Here is a 17,045-nt window from a genome sequence, read left to right as displayed (position 1 = left end):
ATCCTTTGCAAGTTAGATTGGAGGGTTAGGTTATAAACTGTCATCTTTGTACAAGGGTCCATCTATGTTGTTGCGATCATTCAAGCCAATTCCCTTTGTTGCATTAGGAAATGGGACTGACTATTTTAGTACAGATATCAACGCAAGAACCTACCACCTTTAATTTCTTATTGTCACATATAGCTGGGCCAACTGGGCCTTCCACTTGGGCTTAGATGTCCAGCCAGCCTTCTCATCCCCCCTCAACCCCACCCCCCACGCTTCCTATCAGAAATCTTCTTAGATGTCTTGCACAAGGAGCTTCCTATCAGAAATCTTCACACCCTACATGGATCCCTCTTAAGAAGTGGCACCACGGGACCCACTTCGATGCCGGGGACATCAGCTAATTAAGGGCCTTCGATGCATCGCTCGAGCTGCTGACCGACTACTCAGTCGGGCCATGTTCACGTTCATCGACGCCTACCATGCTGGGCAGGGTGGGGAGCCTGTCAGGATTTAAAATGCAATACGTATATTTGAGTGCAAATATCTTAGATAATTAATATATAACCTCTTATATTTTACATCGATTTACAAATATCCTTCTACATGAAAAAATCAATCAATATCAATTTTATATTTGATAAAATATTGTAATGCGATCCACAGACCTCCAAATTGAGGTCCGTGCTCGCCGTCGGCGCTTATGTCGCAATATAATTGAGATTCTGATCCGACATGGCAATCGAACGACGATGGGAGAGCTGACGTGGACCTAAACCTCAATAGGCGATAAAAATTTCCGTCAAGAAAAAGGGTAAAGATCTCATTCTATTAGTCTCTTGGTTTCCTTTCTTTTTTTAATCGCTCTTGATCACCTTGCCTTAGAAACTCTTGCCCTCTGTCTCTATCTCACAAGGTTGAGTTCTTCCAGTTTGGGAGCTTGGAAAAGAGAATCATCTGGCCATGGTAGTGTAGGCTTGAAGAAATGCCATTGCCATCTTCCAGCCATGGTAAAAATATCTTGGACGGCAGCAAATCCAGGAAGGAAATTTTGGATATGCCCTAACTATGAAGTATCCTGGGGGAGTTATAAGCCTTATTTTATCTACATGCAAGCTATCCTGAGTGAGTTATAAGCCTAACCCATGCATCATACCTGCACGCAAGCTATGCATGTACCGTTAGAAGCCTTATTTTATCTACCAAGCTAAGACATGGGTCCATAGTGGCATATCAAATAAATATAAACAATTGGGCAAATAACTCAATATTATAAGAGTCTATTTTGCCCACAGTCCACGGTGAATATATTATCCGGTAATTGAACATTTATAAATCTCATAATACACAATCACATGAAGTAATAAACAAAGGCATGCAAAACAAATAAAAACCAAACATCCATACATAATAAAAGGATGCGGGAAAAAAAACTCAATTTAGAAACCCTAACTTCAAAATTTTATAAAAACAAACATATAAATCAAAACAAATAGGATAAATTTGTCAAATATATCTAAAAAAGACGCATCACTCCAAGAAATCATGCAATTATGGGAGGATAATTCATTGGAACAATACATTTCAAAAACAAGCATACCTCAACTAAACCGGATGTTTTTTGGTCTAAATCTAGATTGAGATGGGAGGAGCTCCTTTTTCGAGCCGTTCAAAGCAGTTTACACCATGAAGCAGGCATTCGACCAGCGATTTTCTTTAGGAAAATTTAAGTAAAAGAGACTGATAGCGATGGATCGAACTCTGAGAGAGAATAAGGAAAAAAAGGCATTCATAGAGACGACCACCTGCGTCTCATGTGCGGACGGATATTTTTCCACCTTAACTCCTTCTATGTCAGCTTCTCTATCACTGTTAAGTTGCCACGTCGGACCATAACCCCAAGTATGTTGCCACGTAGGCCCTGGCGGTGAGCATGGATCCAAATTGAGAGCCATGTGGGTCACATTGCGATATTTTATCAAATATAAGGTTGACATTGATCGATTTTTTTATGTAAAGGAATATTTGTAAATAGATATAAAATATAGTGTGTTATATGCTAATTATCCTTTATCTTTTAATATCTCATCCCAATCCCATCCCTCGATCTCTTATCTTTAAACTCCACATCAATTTATTTATTATATCCTACAAAGATTGATCACATCAAAAAATAAAAAAAATAATTATAACCTATATTCTCTCTCATTAATGACTCATAAATCCCATCTTTCTCCTTCTCTCACACCACTTTGATCTCTCTCTCCCTCTCTCTCATTCTTTTTCTTTTTTATTTATTACTTTTTTATTTATTTTTTAATATCCTATCTTAATCTCATGGTCTTCATCCGTCCACCACTTATATTTAAACCTTATATCAATTTATTTTTTATACCCTAATCAATTCAAATGCAATAGAAAATCTTATATTCTTTCTTCTGTGAATTAGTTACGTCCCTTTAGCTTACTTTTTATAATATTTTTTTATTTTTTTTTATTTTTTATTTTTACTTATATCAAATATGTATTGTTAGAATTATTTTTGATTAGTCGTTATAATTTTAACGTTTAATAATATCTAATATTTTATTACAGTATTCTTTTATAATATTTTATTATAAAAAATATTTAAAATATTATATATTATTATTTATTTTATAAATTTTTTTATTATTTTTTAAAATAATATTTATTATTATTATTATTATATTTTTTTATAATTTTTTATTTTTTTATTATATTGATCTCATGAAACAAAATTTTTGGATCCGGTGCCACTGACGCAGGAGATGCTTTCCGGCGGCACACAGGGACTAGAGTTCCAGGAGAAGTGGTGGGTGCGTAGTATTTAGAAGAGAAGGGAAGGATATACTGGACTGGCCTCAGGATTAGTTGGGCTCGAGGTTCTAACATTTGGGCCAGGTTTGCGTAAGCTGATGTGAGTCTCGTAGCGAGGATTTGAGAGTTTAAGACCAGTGGTCATATCAACTTTCGGGAACGATTCTTCCCCTCCACCTTTTTGGTTAAGTACTTTCATTTTAGTAATCTAATATCTTATCCTCTGTCACACCAGCAGGGTTCAGCCTCCGATATTTACGTTTTACACAAGATTGATAACACCATTGACGTCGTCCTCGGATAAATAACAATCAGATCAGATTAAATTATAAATAAATTAAATTATAAATAAATTAAATTAAAAAATATTTAATTCAAATTTAATTTATTTATTAAAAAAAATTAAAAATTTAAATCAAAATCTAATCGGTTTCGATCTATTTAATTTATTTATTAAATAAATTAAATTAGATTAAATAGATTAAACAGATTAAACAGATCGAATTAAATGAATCATAAACAGATTAAATAAATTTTAAATAAATTAAATAGATCTTAAATGAGTTAAATAGACTGAATTAAATAGATCGGAGATAGATTAAATTGGTTAAACAGGTTAAATAAATTATCTAACTCCTTTTGATTTGAATATTAAATGAGTTAAATAGATTAAACGAATTAGATATCTAAAATTTATATTCGATTTAATTATTAAATAAATTAAATAAATTAATTTATTTATAATTTAAATTTTTTTAATTTAAATTTAAATTTATCCATCATGGATCGCATATAAATTAAATCGATGAATTCAATTATATTTTACCAGCTCTATCTCGGATCCAATGACGCGCGTGTACAATGAGAATACGACAAATCCACCACGTAAACCGCACTAGCTTCTGAGGTTGCCCTGCATCTTCGCGGACTGACTTGAACGGAATTGGTTCTGTCTTTCAATTATGGCCATCCATGCTTAGTGCGATGGCGATGATTGGATAGGACCCGGTACAATACAAAGGGTAGCATGTTGATGGCATGGGCTTCACACAATCATGGTCATCATGCTGATCCCACACGGTCACGATCGGAAAAAAATTATCAGTATCTCTCCATTTACATTAGGCGTTTTTAATTACCGGTCTTGCCGGCCCCGCTGTAATGGAAAGTCCCTGTTGACCGGTTGTGTGATTTCCGGTCCACAGGGCCATTGCCTTTTAAGTTTTAACATTCGGTCCTATTTCATCCCTCCTCGCTCTAAAATCCCAACTCTAACCCTTCCCCACCCACCCCCTCACGGACTCAAAAAGAAAATTCCAATACTCACATGCTCGACTTCCTCATCCCATTCCTCTCATGCGACAGAATTCTCTCATTGAAGTGTATTTAATTAGGTATTCTTTACCGAAAATGTAGGAGTGTATTCAGATGATTTGAAGTGATGAAGTTGGACTTCGTTGGGTGTTTGGCAGCAGACGGGAGGCGGTGCTAGACGCCTTCCATCAAGCTCCACCAATGGCTTTGGCAACAGATCCCAAACTAGAAAACGTCGAAGAATGGTGAGAGCAAGATTTATATATTATGCAACGAGAGGCCTGTGGCAGGTGTTTGTTGTTGGCGATGATGACACCTTTGGCTCCCAAAGCTATTCAAAGCAGCGGCGCATGTTATCGGTCTGGATCTTTCAGGCAACGCTCCTTACGAAGGTCTTGGTGTAAAACGTCTTGTACTCACTAGCATGGCTATCGTCTTTCCTGGAACCAGCAGCCAATTAACGAGAGGGGACAGCAATAACGACATGAGAAGATATATAAGAGCGATACATTCCGGATGGTATATACCACTTCTAGTATTGTGATATATTATCTATATATTGTGTTATATTAATTAATTGTGACTTGGGGATATTAACTGTATACTATATTATATTAAATGTGCAATGTGATACATAAAATATGTATATATCTTGGCATGTTAAATATATAGTAATATATTAAGTGCATACACGTACCGAGGACTGTATATTATGTTATATTAACTATGTACCATGTGCCATGGTATATTAACTATGGACTATAGTACATCAAGCATATATAGCGGTACATTAAGTATATACATACACCAAATCACTGTATATAGGAGGGATACTAACTATGTACCATATAATATTAACTATGTGCCATGGTATATTATCTATATACTATATTATATTAACTACATATTAAGGTATGTTAAGTATATATTGTGGCATATTGAGTATATATAGTGATTTTTTAAGTGCATACACGTATCTAGAGATGTATATATTATGTTATATTAATTGGGCACTGCAGTATATTAACTATGTACTAAAGTATATTAAATGTGCATGCTGATATATTAAATGTTTACATGTATTTATATAGTATTAAATGTGCACTGTACATAAGGATATTAAATGTGTAGTATATGATCTTAACAGTCTACCATGGTATATTATCCTTGTACTATGTTATGTTAACTATGAGCTATTGTATATTAAAAGTGTATATCATGGCAGATTCAATATGCATGGTGGTATATCAAGTGTATACACGTACCTGGAGCTATATACTACATTATACTAATTGTGTATGATAGTGTATTAACTATGTACTATAGTATATTAAGTGCGTGCATTGTGGTGCATTAAGTATGTATATGTATCTAATAACTATGTATAGGGGGGATATTTATTATGTAATATGGTGTTAACTATGTATCGTAGTATATTATCAATGTACTATGTTATATTAAGTATATATCATATTATATTTATTATGTACTAGATATATTAAGTATACATTGTGGTATATTAAATGTATACTATAATATATTATCAGTGTTTAGTTTACAGCCATTTCAATCATTGTTGGCTATATTATATAGGGTTTGGATTGTGCCTTTTGTGTGCAAAAAAATGATTGATTTTTGTTTCCCCACGTCAACTGTTTGATTGCATCCAAAGCACTACAGTCATCAGTTCGCACAAATATGGAAGCGGCCCTCACGTGACGCCATGGAAGAAGGGAATCAATCGTTGGCGCGAAAAGGTATAACTCCAAACCGGTGGCCCATCTCCATCTCGATGGACAACCACCTAGCCCCCAAGCATCCGTTGCCTGTGGCTTACGAGTTTCGTGGGTGGTGCTCAAGCGGATGGCGTCCCATGTTGCGGGCGGCGATGTCAAAGTATGGTTGGCCGATCATGGAGATTACGGTTGTGTTTTCTTGATCGGATGCAGCGGGGGAGGCCACATGGCACTGCGCGTTGGTGCAGTGGAGCTACATCCCGAGGTGAGGAAACATCCCTGCTTCGCGGGGAGGGATCCGTTTCCTTTTTTTTTTTCTTCGGTAGGATATCCGTACGTTCCCTTCGGTATTGGAGTTGGTGGGTGAGGAATCAAAGAAGAAGATGGATGGGATGTGAAATCTGAGCACGTGACGATAGATTTTTTTTTTTTTTTTTTTGACCGAGTGAGGAGGGTGGAGAAGGGTAGAGTTGGGATTTCAGAATAGGAGTGGGTGGGAGAGCGGCCGGATGTCAAAGAAAAATGATCCTATGGGTCGGTAATTACTCAATCGGTGAACTTGGGCTTGTTATTGCAGTGGAGTGGACCGGTAATTAAATTCCCTTTATAGTAAACAACCACCCCCACAAACCCCACGAGAAAATATTCGCTGCAACGTGGTACCCCCTCTGTCTCGCCCTCCACTTATGGCTCCAAAGCTTCTCACCCTCCCCTTCTTCCTCCTATGCCTCTCCCTGAGCTCCGCTCGCCTCCACCCTCTCGACCCTCTCACCCCTTCCGAGATCTCCACCATCCGCCGCATAATCAAAAACTCCAGCCTCGGCTCATCAAAATCACTGACCTTCCAGTACGTTGGCTTGGACGAGCCCGACAAGCCCGAGGTGTTCTCCTGGCTATCCGGCCACGCCGCCCCGCCACGCCGAGCCTTCGTCATCGCTCGGTCCGACAGGCAGACGCATGAAATCTACGTCGACATAACCAATCACTCCATCGCATCCGACAAGGTCTACAATGGCTTCGGATATCCCATGCTCAACTTGGAGGAGCAAGGGGAGGCCTCCGCCCTGCCGCTCAAGTACGAGCCCTTCATAGAATCGGTGAAGAAGAGAGGGGAGGATTTGAAGGACGTGGTGTGCACCACCTTCAGCGTGGGGTGGTTTGGGGAGGTCAAGCAAGGGAAGAGGCTGCTCAAGATATTGTGCTTCATGGAGGGGGATACGGTGAACTTTTACGCGAGGCCGTTGGAGGGGATAACGGTGGTGGTGGATTTGGACGCCATGGAGATCGTGGAATATGAGGACAGGTTCAGTGTTCCCGTGCCCAAGTCGGTCGGTACGGACTACCGAGCCTCGAAGCAGAAGCCACCGTTCGGGCCCAAGACAAAGCCCGGGGTGGTGGTCCAGCCGGAGGGAAAGGGGTTCGAGATCGATGGCCACACCATCAGGTTTGATCAATACTAACTCCCATCTATCAATATATGTATTAAGGCTCAAACCTGGGTGGTAATAGACCTAGAAGACCGGCATCAATTAAGCCCTCAGGTTTAAGTTATGAATCAGACCACCATCCAATTCCAAGCAGCAGCGGAAACATCCACTGCATAGCAGATCCAAAACAAAACCAGAGTATATATCCTGGCTTTTTCAAACCAATTTGCACCTCTGAAATATTGCTACCAAGTAGTCCAGTGGATCCCACTATTTCTCGTCAATTGGCTTAGAAGTCCTGCTAAGACGTCACGCCATGCATGGATGTGGTCCAGGCCAGCTGTTATATATATATATATATATAAAGATTCCACGCTTACGTTGTTCTCCATCGACTTAATCACAGGTGGGCCAACTGGGCCTTCCACTTGAGCTATGACGTCCGGGCTGGCTCCATCATCTCCCTAGCATCCATTCAGGAGAACGACAACGAGACCCACCGGCGAGTACTGTATAGGGGCTACGTATCGGAACTCTTCGTACCTTACATGGATCCATCTGAGGAATGGTACTACAAGACATTCTTCGATGCCGGGGAATTTGGTTTTGGGCTTTCAATGTCTTCCTTGGAGCCCATGGCTGACTGCCCGAGCAATGCTGCATTCATGGACGTTTACTTTGCTCACCAGGATGGTGAGCCCATCCCGATTAAGAATGCTTTGTGTGTGTTCGAGCGCTACGCTGGAGATGCTTCTTGGCGGCACACAGAGACTGAGATTCCAAAAGAAGTGGTGAGTCTTCAGTTTTCTAGGAGCAAGTAGTGTTCTTTAAGAGTGAATTTGTTTTTTTTATATTTGAATTTTGTGGTGTCTTCTTGCAGATTACGGAGGTTCGACAAGACGTGAGCTTGGTTGTGAGGATGGTTTCCACGGTTGGAAATTATGACTATGTGATTGATTGGGAGTTCAAGACTGACGGCTCTATAAGACTTGGGGTAATGTTTCCAGAATAATACTAGTCTACTGTTAAGATTCCACCGCAAAAAATTTCTATGCCAGTCTTTTTCTTGGCACCAATTAGTTTGAGTAAGCTCCAACGGACATCGAGTACTAACGGCGAATCCAACGCGCGCATTTCACCTACTCCGGCTGAAAAGTCAAGGACTAGCTTCTCTCACACGTCGCACTTATCTCTCATGCATATATACCTTTGTCGATGCATGGATCCTTTATAGAATCCAAGTGCACCCATCACCAAACCCATGAGCCCCCTTGTGCGCACATCTCATGTATCTACTGATGCTATTGCTTTCGTTCCTTTGTATGACAAACCATCATGCATGCGCACACTAATCCCCAACTTTGAACCCTTGCATTAAGGCTCTACAGCATGGGGACCTCGAAAAGAAGACCCACCCCGGGCCTCCGTGGATATTTTTATAGGATTGGACTTAAAATTCCATAGGAATCGAACTGTTGACCCATTTAGCTTATATTTTCTAAGAGCCTATGTATCCAGATCCAATCTAGATCTTAGTCTTTGAGTTGGATGGTGTTTGGTTGACACAGGATCATCATATTTAAATGGATGGCTTAATCCATGAATCTTATAGGATTTTCAATTCAATATCCAAACAGATCCTCAACTATGCTAATTTCCTTAACTTCGTTGCAGGTATCGCTAACAGGAATCCTGGAGGTCAGGGCTGCTCCCTTCACCCATGTAGACCAAATAATCAATGATGAACACGGCACTTTGATAGCTGAGAACACCATAGGGGTCTACCACGATCATTTCATCACCTCCTACCTCGATCTCGATATAGATGGATCCAACAATTCCTTCATCAAATCCAAGCTTAAGACAGTGAGGGTGACCGACGGCGAGACACCCAGAAAGAGCTACTGGACCATCATCAAGGAAACAGCAAAGACCGAAGCCGATGCACGCATCGATATTGGCTCGGAGTCAGCTGAGCTTCTGATCGTTAATCCTAACAAGAAGACCAAGCTGGGGAACAGCGTAGGCTATCGGTTAATCAGCAATGGGGCGACAGCAGCTTCTCTGCTCACAGATGACGACTATCCTCAGATAAGGGCGAGCTACAGTAAGAAGCAGGTCTGGGTGACCGCATACAACAAGTCGGAGAAGTGGGCTGCCGGGCTTTATGCGGACGAGAGCAGAGGTAACGACAACTTAGCCGTGTGGAGCCAAAGGTATGTGGCCGCCTCCCATTAAACAAAGTGAACGTGGAAGACTATCTAAAAAATATCACACACATTGGCACATCCTTGAGAAAAAATAAGGACAATACGTTAAGGGTGAAACTATTGCATGTCATACATAGTAGTCTTGGCCAAGGATCCATTTAGTTGAAGGAAATAATATACGTGCTAGTTGTGCATATATTTTATACGAAGACACATCACAGATGTTAGGAAAAACACGAGGAATGAGATCGCTAGGGACACAAACAAAGTAAATTTGGTCTCCTGATTGAATTATGGAACTTAGGATAAAATTAGGGCCCAATGGAGACATTTATGTATTGGTATGGCTAGTACCTGGCACGGTACTTGATTATAAAAATGTATCCATAATATAATTAGGTCACGCTCAGTTTGAGTTGATCAACGACCAACTGCATGCAGGTCAAATCAAGGCAAACTTTAGGTAAGCTTGTAATGTGTAATATCACAGATTATCTCAAAGCTTTTTAAGAATATGTTACTATGATAAACATTGAAAATAAAAAGTTTTACGAAGACACCATGGCCACAAAAACCTTCTGGCCAATACTGAGAATGTAATTCTCCATTTGAGAGTAGAGATGGGCAATGGGCTAGGCTGCCCACGACTCAGCCCGACCCGGTCGGGCCCAAGATGGGCTATGCTAGGCACGGCCCATCGGCTACAGTGCCGTGCTGTAATTGGCACGGCTCATAAGAGGGAGGTTGGGTTGGGCTGGGATTTTTTGGCCCGCGGCCTAAGCCCGGCATGGCCCATGAGGGCCTGCGCCAACACAACCCATGGGTCAGGCATGGCACGGCCCGTGTGCCAGCCTAGCCCAAGGCACGGCTTGTTTAGGATTTTTTAATTTTTTTAAAAAATATGCTTGAATAAATTTAAAAAAATGTAGGGGATCAGGGTTTAAATATAAAGTCACCTTGTTAGATGGACGATTTGATGTGGACCCCTATCAGTTTATTAATAAATATCAAAATGATACAAGAAGGGAGTGAAGCTAGGTCTACAATGAAGAGGGAGAAAAAAGAAATAGAATTATAGAAGTAACTTACCTCAATAATTAAAAAAATTAATATAATAAAAAAAGATAAAATCGTATCAATTTTTCTCTGCTCTCACTGAATTCCTTCATGATTCTCTCTCTGCTCCCTGCTCTTCTATGCTAGCTTGATAAAAATCCTACTAATCGTTAGTCTCATTTGTATCGTCATCATCAGAGGATGTAGTAGAATGTCCAACTTTATCTTGAAACCTCACCTCTGTATCCAATCAATCTTTGAAGCAGAACAGCATCTCCACCATTTCATCGATCATCCAACTTCTCTTTTCGTCAAGAACACGCCGACCTGCACTAAAAGCAGATTTTGATGCTACAGTAGACATCAACATAACTAAAATATCGCATGCAATGGCAAACAAAATAGGATATTAATTTTTAATATTTTTTCATCAAGCTAACACATCTGGATTATCCATTTGATTTTCATTATATGTAGAATGAAGATCGTTTCATAAATAAAATTTTAGTTCATTATTTAAAGTCGATGAAGAAGATGCAGATAAACTTGAAGCATGTGTCGGTCTCCTATGTGCAATAAAATTAAAAACAGATGATGAACGAGAACTACTGGAAGAAGTGATAGAGCTTTGTGTTGGTAATATAGATCTACGAATTTTTTTATCATATAACACATAAATATTATAAAGAAATTTTGTTACATCAACTTTATTGGGTTCAGGATCCAGTATCATATTTTCACAATATACATCAAGTAAAATTAGCACACCACTCAATTTGACTCATAAATCAAATACAACAGCTAAATTATGCATGGGATATATCTTGTTCCAATATTCATTCTATTTAGATTCCATTTGTTCAATAATAAGCATTAAAATATCATGAAATCTATATTCTACAAATTTTCTGCAAATATTAAATGTTTGTTGTAAAAACGAATATAAAGTTGAATAATAAATACCAAAAAGAATATTAGTAGCATTATAAAAAATAACAAAAAAAACTTTCAAAATTTTATCTTTAATCCAATCAATTTCAATCAATACAAAATCTAATCCACGGTTATTAATATATGCACTTAATAAGTGTCTATATAGATATGCATCATGTATCATGGTATATGTTGAATTTTAACAAATTATTACATCAAGTTTAAATTTTTTAAAATATTTACCATGATCTACATATAGTTACTTAAATTCTTGAAGTCCTGCTCTTGAAGTATGAATAAAAGAAACTATATTTCTAATTTTTGAAATTATATCTTGGACCATGCCCATGCTAGCTTGTATAGAAAGATTTAAGATATGACATGCACATTTAATATGCAACAATTGGCCATTTAAAATGGAATGCAATGAGTCCTTCAACAATGTAACAACAGAATTATTATGAGATGCATTGTCAAAAGTAATAGATATAATTTTATCATTAATTCCAAATGAACATACCGTTTGGTAAATAATATTTGAAATTTATTGTCGAGAATGTGAAAAATCAAAAGCATAAAAAGTAAGAATATGTTTATTTAAATTCTAGTCATTATCAATATAATAAATAGTAAAAGAAATAAAATAATTACTACTTATCGATGCTGACCAAATATCAGAAGTTAATAAAATTTTTGAATTTAAGACATACAGAGTTTCAATTAAATTTTATTTTATTGCTAAAAAAATTGTCATAGCTATCCTTTTAAAAGTATGCCTACTATTTCTTTTGTAAGCAGACTGTAGGACTAATTGAACATATTCTTCAAAATTAAAAGACTCACATAAACTAAAAGACAGTTCTTTCTTAACTATCTATTTAATTAGTCCTTTTCTTTGATTTTCATGATTATATATAAAATTACCTACTAGAGATCCTTTTGTACATTGAGGGTATTTTGGAAATAAGAGTCACTCATCCTATGACTCTCTTTATGTCTCCTCAAATGATCAGTTTTCTCGCTACTGGCACAACTATAAAATTTAGTATATTTTTTATATTTTGCTTTTCAGACTCCATCAACAAGAATTCTTTCAAAATCCTACCAAACTGCACTAGTCCTCTTATGGGAAGAGGTTTGACTTTGAGTAGTTTCAGAGAGAGTATGAGTAACGAGATTAGTTTCCTCTCCATCGAAAATAGGAGGCATGCCAAAATAGCTCTCATCATAAGATGCCATTTCTAAATTTATAAATCAAAAAATAAAAACTAATTGAAGGTGGAGGAATTGAGTAGAGGTAGAGGAATTGAGTAGAGACAGCACCGAAATTTATGAGCTTCTTCTTGTACTCCTTGACAAGGACCTCTTCTTATGCTCCTCGACAAAGACCTCCTCTTGTGTAGTACTTGAACACTTGTTAAATACAAATTAAAAATTAAATTACTAGAATACTTACAATATTGTTAGAATAGAGAAATAGCAGTAGCAGGGAAGGGAGAAGAGTAGATTTGATGTGGTGAGAATGGGAGAGGAGGCTATTTATAGAAATTTATAGATTTTTTTTTTTCAAAATACCCCTCAAAATAGTTGTTTTATAACTATTGGGAGGGATAAAAAGGTAAAAAAAAAAAAAAAAATAGTCATTTTTGATCGTTTTTGGCCATTATGGGCTGAATGGGCCTAGGTCGGGCCGTGCTAGCCCCGGCCCATAACGGCCTCAAATAGGTCGTGCCTGGCATGGCCCATAACGGGCACAAACAGATCGTGCCAGCACAGTACAGTTCGTTTGTAATTTTTTTTTAAAAAAAAAAGCTTACGGGCCAATGAGCCGTGCCAGACATGGGCTGCCACCCATCGGGCCTAGGATCATACCAAACTAAGGGCTAATGCTAATCGTGCCTTGCCAGGCACAACCGTTTAGCCTCAGGTCTGATGGGCCTGGATCAGGCTGTGCCAGGCACGGCCCAATGTCCTTGCTAGTTTGAGAGAATAGATCAAACTTAAAAGCATCGTTGAACTCTATTTTTGGTCATTTCGAAAAGATAAAAACTAATGCAACCAAACGTAAATAAAAACCAATGGAACAAATATCGTTTAAGTGGACATACTGGATATAAGGACTTTGATCATATAGGTCAAAAGAGTGCAGTGGTTTAACTTTAAGCAATTCTAGAGATTGAGCAATACAAACCACCAAAAAGTGCAGATCTAAACTTTAAAGAATGTGTTCTTTAACTATATGTGGTTTCTCGAAAACTTCAAACGCACAACCTAAAGGGAACGAAACCTTCAGGGATTCAAAATCCTCCATTACTTGCCAGCAGCAAATCTTCATCATTAAACACTACAATTTGTATGGTTACCCTGTTTTACTCACCTTCTCTCCCGCCTCCTAATCATTTTGTTGTTCCTTGACATCAAAAAAGTGATGAACTTTCAAACTGACGGGTGGTCTTGGTAATAACCAATAAAGTTGGCACTTAAATGCCCATAAAATGTAACGATTAATATGGATTTCATTGATGATCAATGCAGGAACCGAGTAATTGAGGATACAGATATTGTATTATGGTACACAGTTGGTTTCCATCACATCCCTTACCAAGAAGATTTCCCATTGATGCCAATGTTGAGTGGTGGGTTGGAACTTAGGCCTTCCAATTTTTTTGAGAGCAATCCATTAATCAAGACTAAACCCAACAAGCATTTCCAGTGGCCCAACTGCACCAACAATTCTTAGAAGAAGGTCTTCAAAGCACAAATCATCAATGACTGAAAATAAGGAATCAAGAAGACCGACATTTCCATTGATTCAAAAAATTATCGCAGATGTATTCGTGACTTTAAGATTGTATGTTTGTTCCATACCATGACTCTGAAAAGGATTTACATGCTTGTTCTAATTGGTCATGTTGGGCCACCAACAATTCTTAGAAGAAGGTCCTGAAAGCACAAGGAATCAAGAAGGCCTACATTTCCATTGATTCAAAAATTATCGCAAATGTATTCGTGACTTTAAGATTGTATGTTTGTTCCATATCATGACTCCGAAAAAAATTTACATGCTTCTTCTAGTTGGTCATTTTCAGTATTTGTGTCGCACAAGATTTCATTATAGTATACAGTAAACAAAGTTTCTAAGCCATACACGTACATTTCCAGCTCTAGACATCATATCGATGTCCATGCCCATGAGATCTCAGTATTCCAAGGAGGCTGATACTACTAAGAAAATCTAATTTTGGGGACAAAAGAGAACTCCTGCCACTAGTTGAAGACATTTAGCAAAGAAAATGAAGTACTCAATTTAGGTATGAAGGGTGGCTAAGAAACTGAACTGCCCAGAAAGTTATCCTGATAATTGACATGCTCTTTAATCATTGAGAGACAAATGATGTAGAGACATCCCTTGAAAATCCCAGATAACAGCCATGATATGAGGAAGGAGATGAATGTTTTACTTATTCAAGCATAAAGCCTAAGTTTTCTAATTTATATTAATGATAACTAGCCAATAAAATGTTATCATTTACGAAAGCAACAACAAAAAGCTCTAAGGTTGAGGGCTTCTGAAATAGCTTTATTTTGTGGCAGGTTATAATGAAGAATGTGATTTACACTGCGAAATTTATCCAAATCAAGAAAAATTTATTTGGTCGGCCAAGTTTTCAGCTAAACCAGACTCCTCTATTCCTAGGCCTAACTCCACTTCACCAAGCTATCAATACTAGTAGGTTATTCATTACATATTATTAACTAAATTTTATTTTATTTAGTTAAAGTAAACTAAATTTATTTGAGACGCACAAAAATCCCTCAGTAAATTCACAACAAATCCAGCTCGTGTGTAATTTGGCTTATTCTTATTGAAACTAAAACCATTTAAATGACTCGGATTGAATGCACTGTAAGTCTTCGCTTGAATCACAATCCAAACTAGACTCATCTTTCCATCTAAGCCGCGTCATCAAATAAGCCTATTATATCGAAGAATCCTTCTAAAGTAATTCATTCAAATCCTAAAAGTCAACCTCCACAAAATTAAAACCCACGTAATCCCATAATTTGTTCCATTCTGGTGGCGCCCCCTTCCCCCTCTCCCCCACACCAAACCGCAAGAAAGTATGTCAGACCAGCTTTCACCCAAATAATACCCATAATAGATATGACTGCAGAAGCATGGCTACAAAATCATGATCCGACATCAAATCATCAAATCAGCCATCTTGTTAAGGTGTCACCGGTTCAGCTAGCTAATATTGGATGGTCAAGCTTCAGCCAGAGTACCTAGAATTGTTTAAGATACACCATATGATTTGCAGACAATACAACTCGAGTTTTTATTTACTCATGAAACAGTCAAATATCAGATTAAACGTGGGTATTGAACCTCTTTTCCTTTTGTCACGGACTCTTAGATTGCGTTTGGTACATTACCAGACAGTGATAATCTGAATTATCCGTAATCTAGATAGATTGCCAGTAATGTTGATTTCTGTGTTTAGTACATACATATAATATTACAGTAAAATTATTGAAAATTTTTATTGATATATTTGGTATGACAATCAGATTACTGGTAATATAATATCAAATTCTCAAAATATCCTTAAATCAAATATTAGTTTAGCATTTTAAACTATTTATTTAATTTTTTTAACGATAAAAATTATTATATAAAAAAATTATTATTTTTTAATACTTATTATTATTATTATTATTATTATTTATTTTTTCCTTCGTTCTCCTTCTCCTGCACGCCACACCCCGATCCCCCTCCCCCCCACCCTTGATCGTCGCACCTCTGACACCACCCCCGACTGTTGCGCATCCGGCACCGCCCCCTGGCCTAACTACCCTCATCCCTATTGCCATCACCGCCTCCTCCCGACGCCCTTCCTCACCACCACCATCTCCTTCGACCCCGCCCTTGCCGCTCTTAGCACCTTTGCCAGATCCCTTGGCCGCCATTCCACCACCATGAAGTCCACCCCCTCCAGCTCCTCCATCACCTCCTCCGCCCCTCCCAACCACCACCCCCCGCTCCGCTGCCGGCAGCCTTACTATCCACATCACCTTCTCGTACTCCGCTGCCGACCTCTCATTCGAGACGTTGCACACGTGCTGCCCCCTAGTGTGCCGTGCAGCAACCTCGAGGTCGAGGCTGATGGCGGTGGCATCGTCGCCGTGCTCCCAGGGTTGGGGGGAGGGGGCACTAAGAGGATGGTGGTGGAGGGGGGTGGGGTCTGAGAAGACGGTGGCAGAGAAGAGGGGAGCTTGAGAGGATGGTGGCGGGGCCGGGGGGAGGGAGCACTAAGAGGACGGTGGAGGAGGAGAGGAGGCAGCTGACCGATGATGTGGGAGGAGGGTAAGCACCGTAAGAGAAGAAGAGGAATAGCACATGGAGAAGATGATAGGAGTAATTTTATCTAAAAAATTTATTATCAAATTACCACATCTTCGATAATCTGGATAGCCACCCATTGCTCAGGCAATTTAGATTGCCTCATGAGAGGTAATCAAAATTACCAATGCAAGATAGATTG

At 38.5% G+C, this 17,045-nt stretch overlaps 1 protein-coding gene across 1 annotated transcript; it reads left to right on the top strand.

Annotated features, from left to right (window-relative positions):
- Positions 1-6,523: 6,523 nt before the first annotated feature.
- LOC105055420 (amine oxidase [copper-containing] alpha 2, peroxisomal) lies at positions 6,524-14,568 on the top strand. Its single transcript, XM_010937226.2, has 5 exons — positions 6,524-7,317; positions 7,707-8,091; positions 8,181-8,294; positions 8,975-9,516; positions 14,035-14,568. The coding sequence occupies exons 1-5, from the start codon at positions 6,560-6,562 to the stop codon at positions 14,237-14,239; spliced, it is 2,004 nt and encodes a 667-aa protein (XP_010935528.1). The 5' UTR covers positions 6,524-6,559; the 3' UTR covers positions 14,240-14,568.
- The last annotated feature ends 2,477 nt before the right edge of the window (positions 14,569-17,045 follow it).

Source organism: Elaeis guineensis, chromosome 2, assembly GCF_000442705.2.
Source record: "Elaeis guineensis isolate ETL-2024a chromosome 2, EG11, whole genome shotgun sequence".
Classification (NCBI taxonomy): domain Eukaryota; kingdom Viridiplantae; phylum Streptophyta; class Magnoliopsida; order Arecales; family Arecaceae; genus Elaeis; species Elaeis guineensis.
Note: the sequence above shows the minus strand (reverse complement) of the source record. Positions and strands in the feature narration are given on the sequence as shown.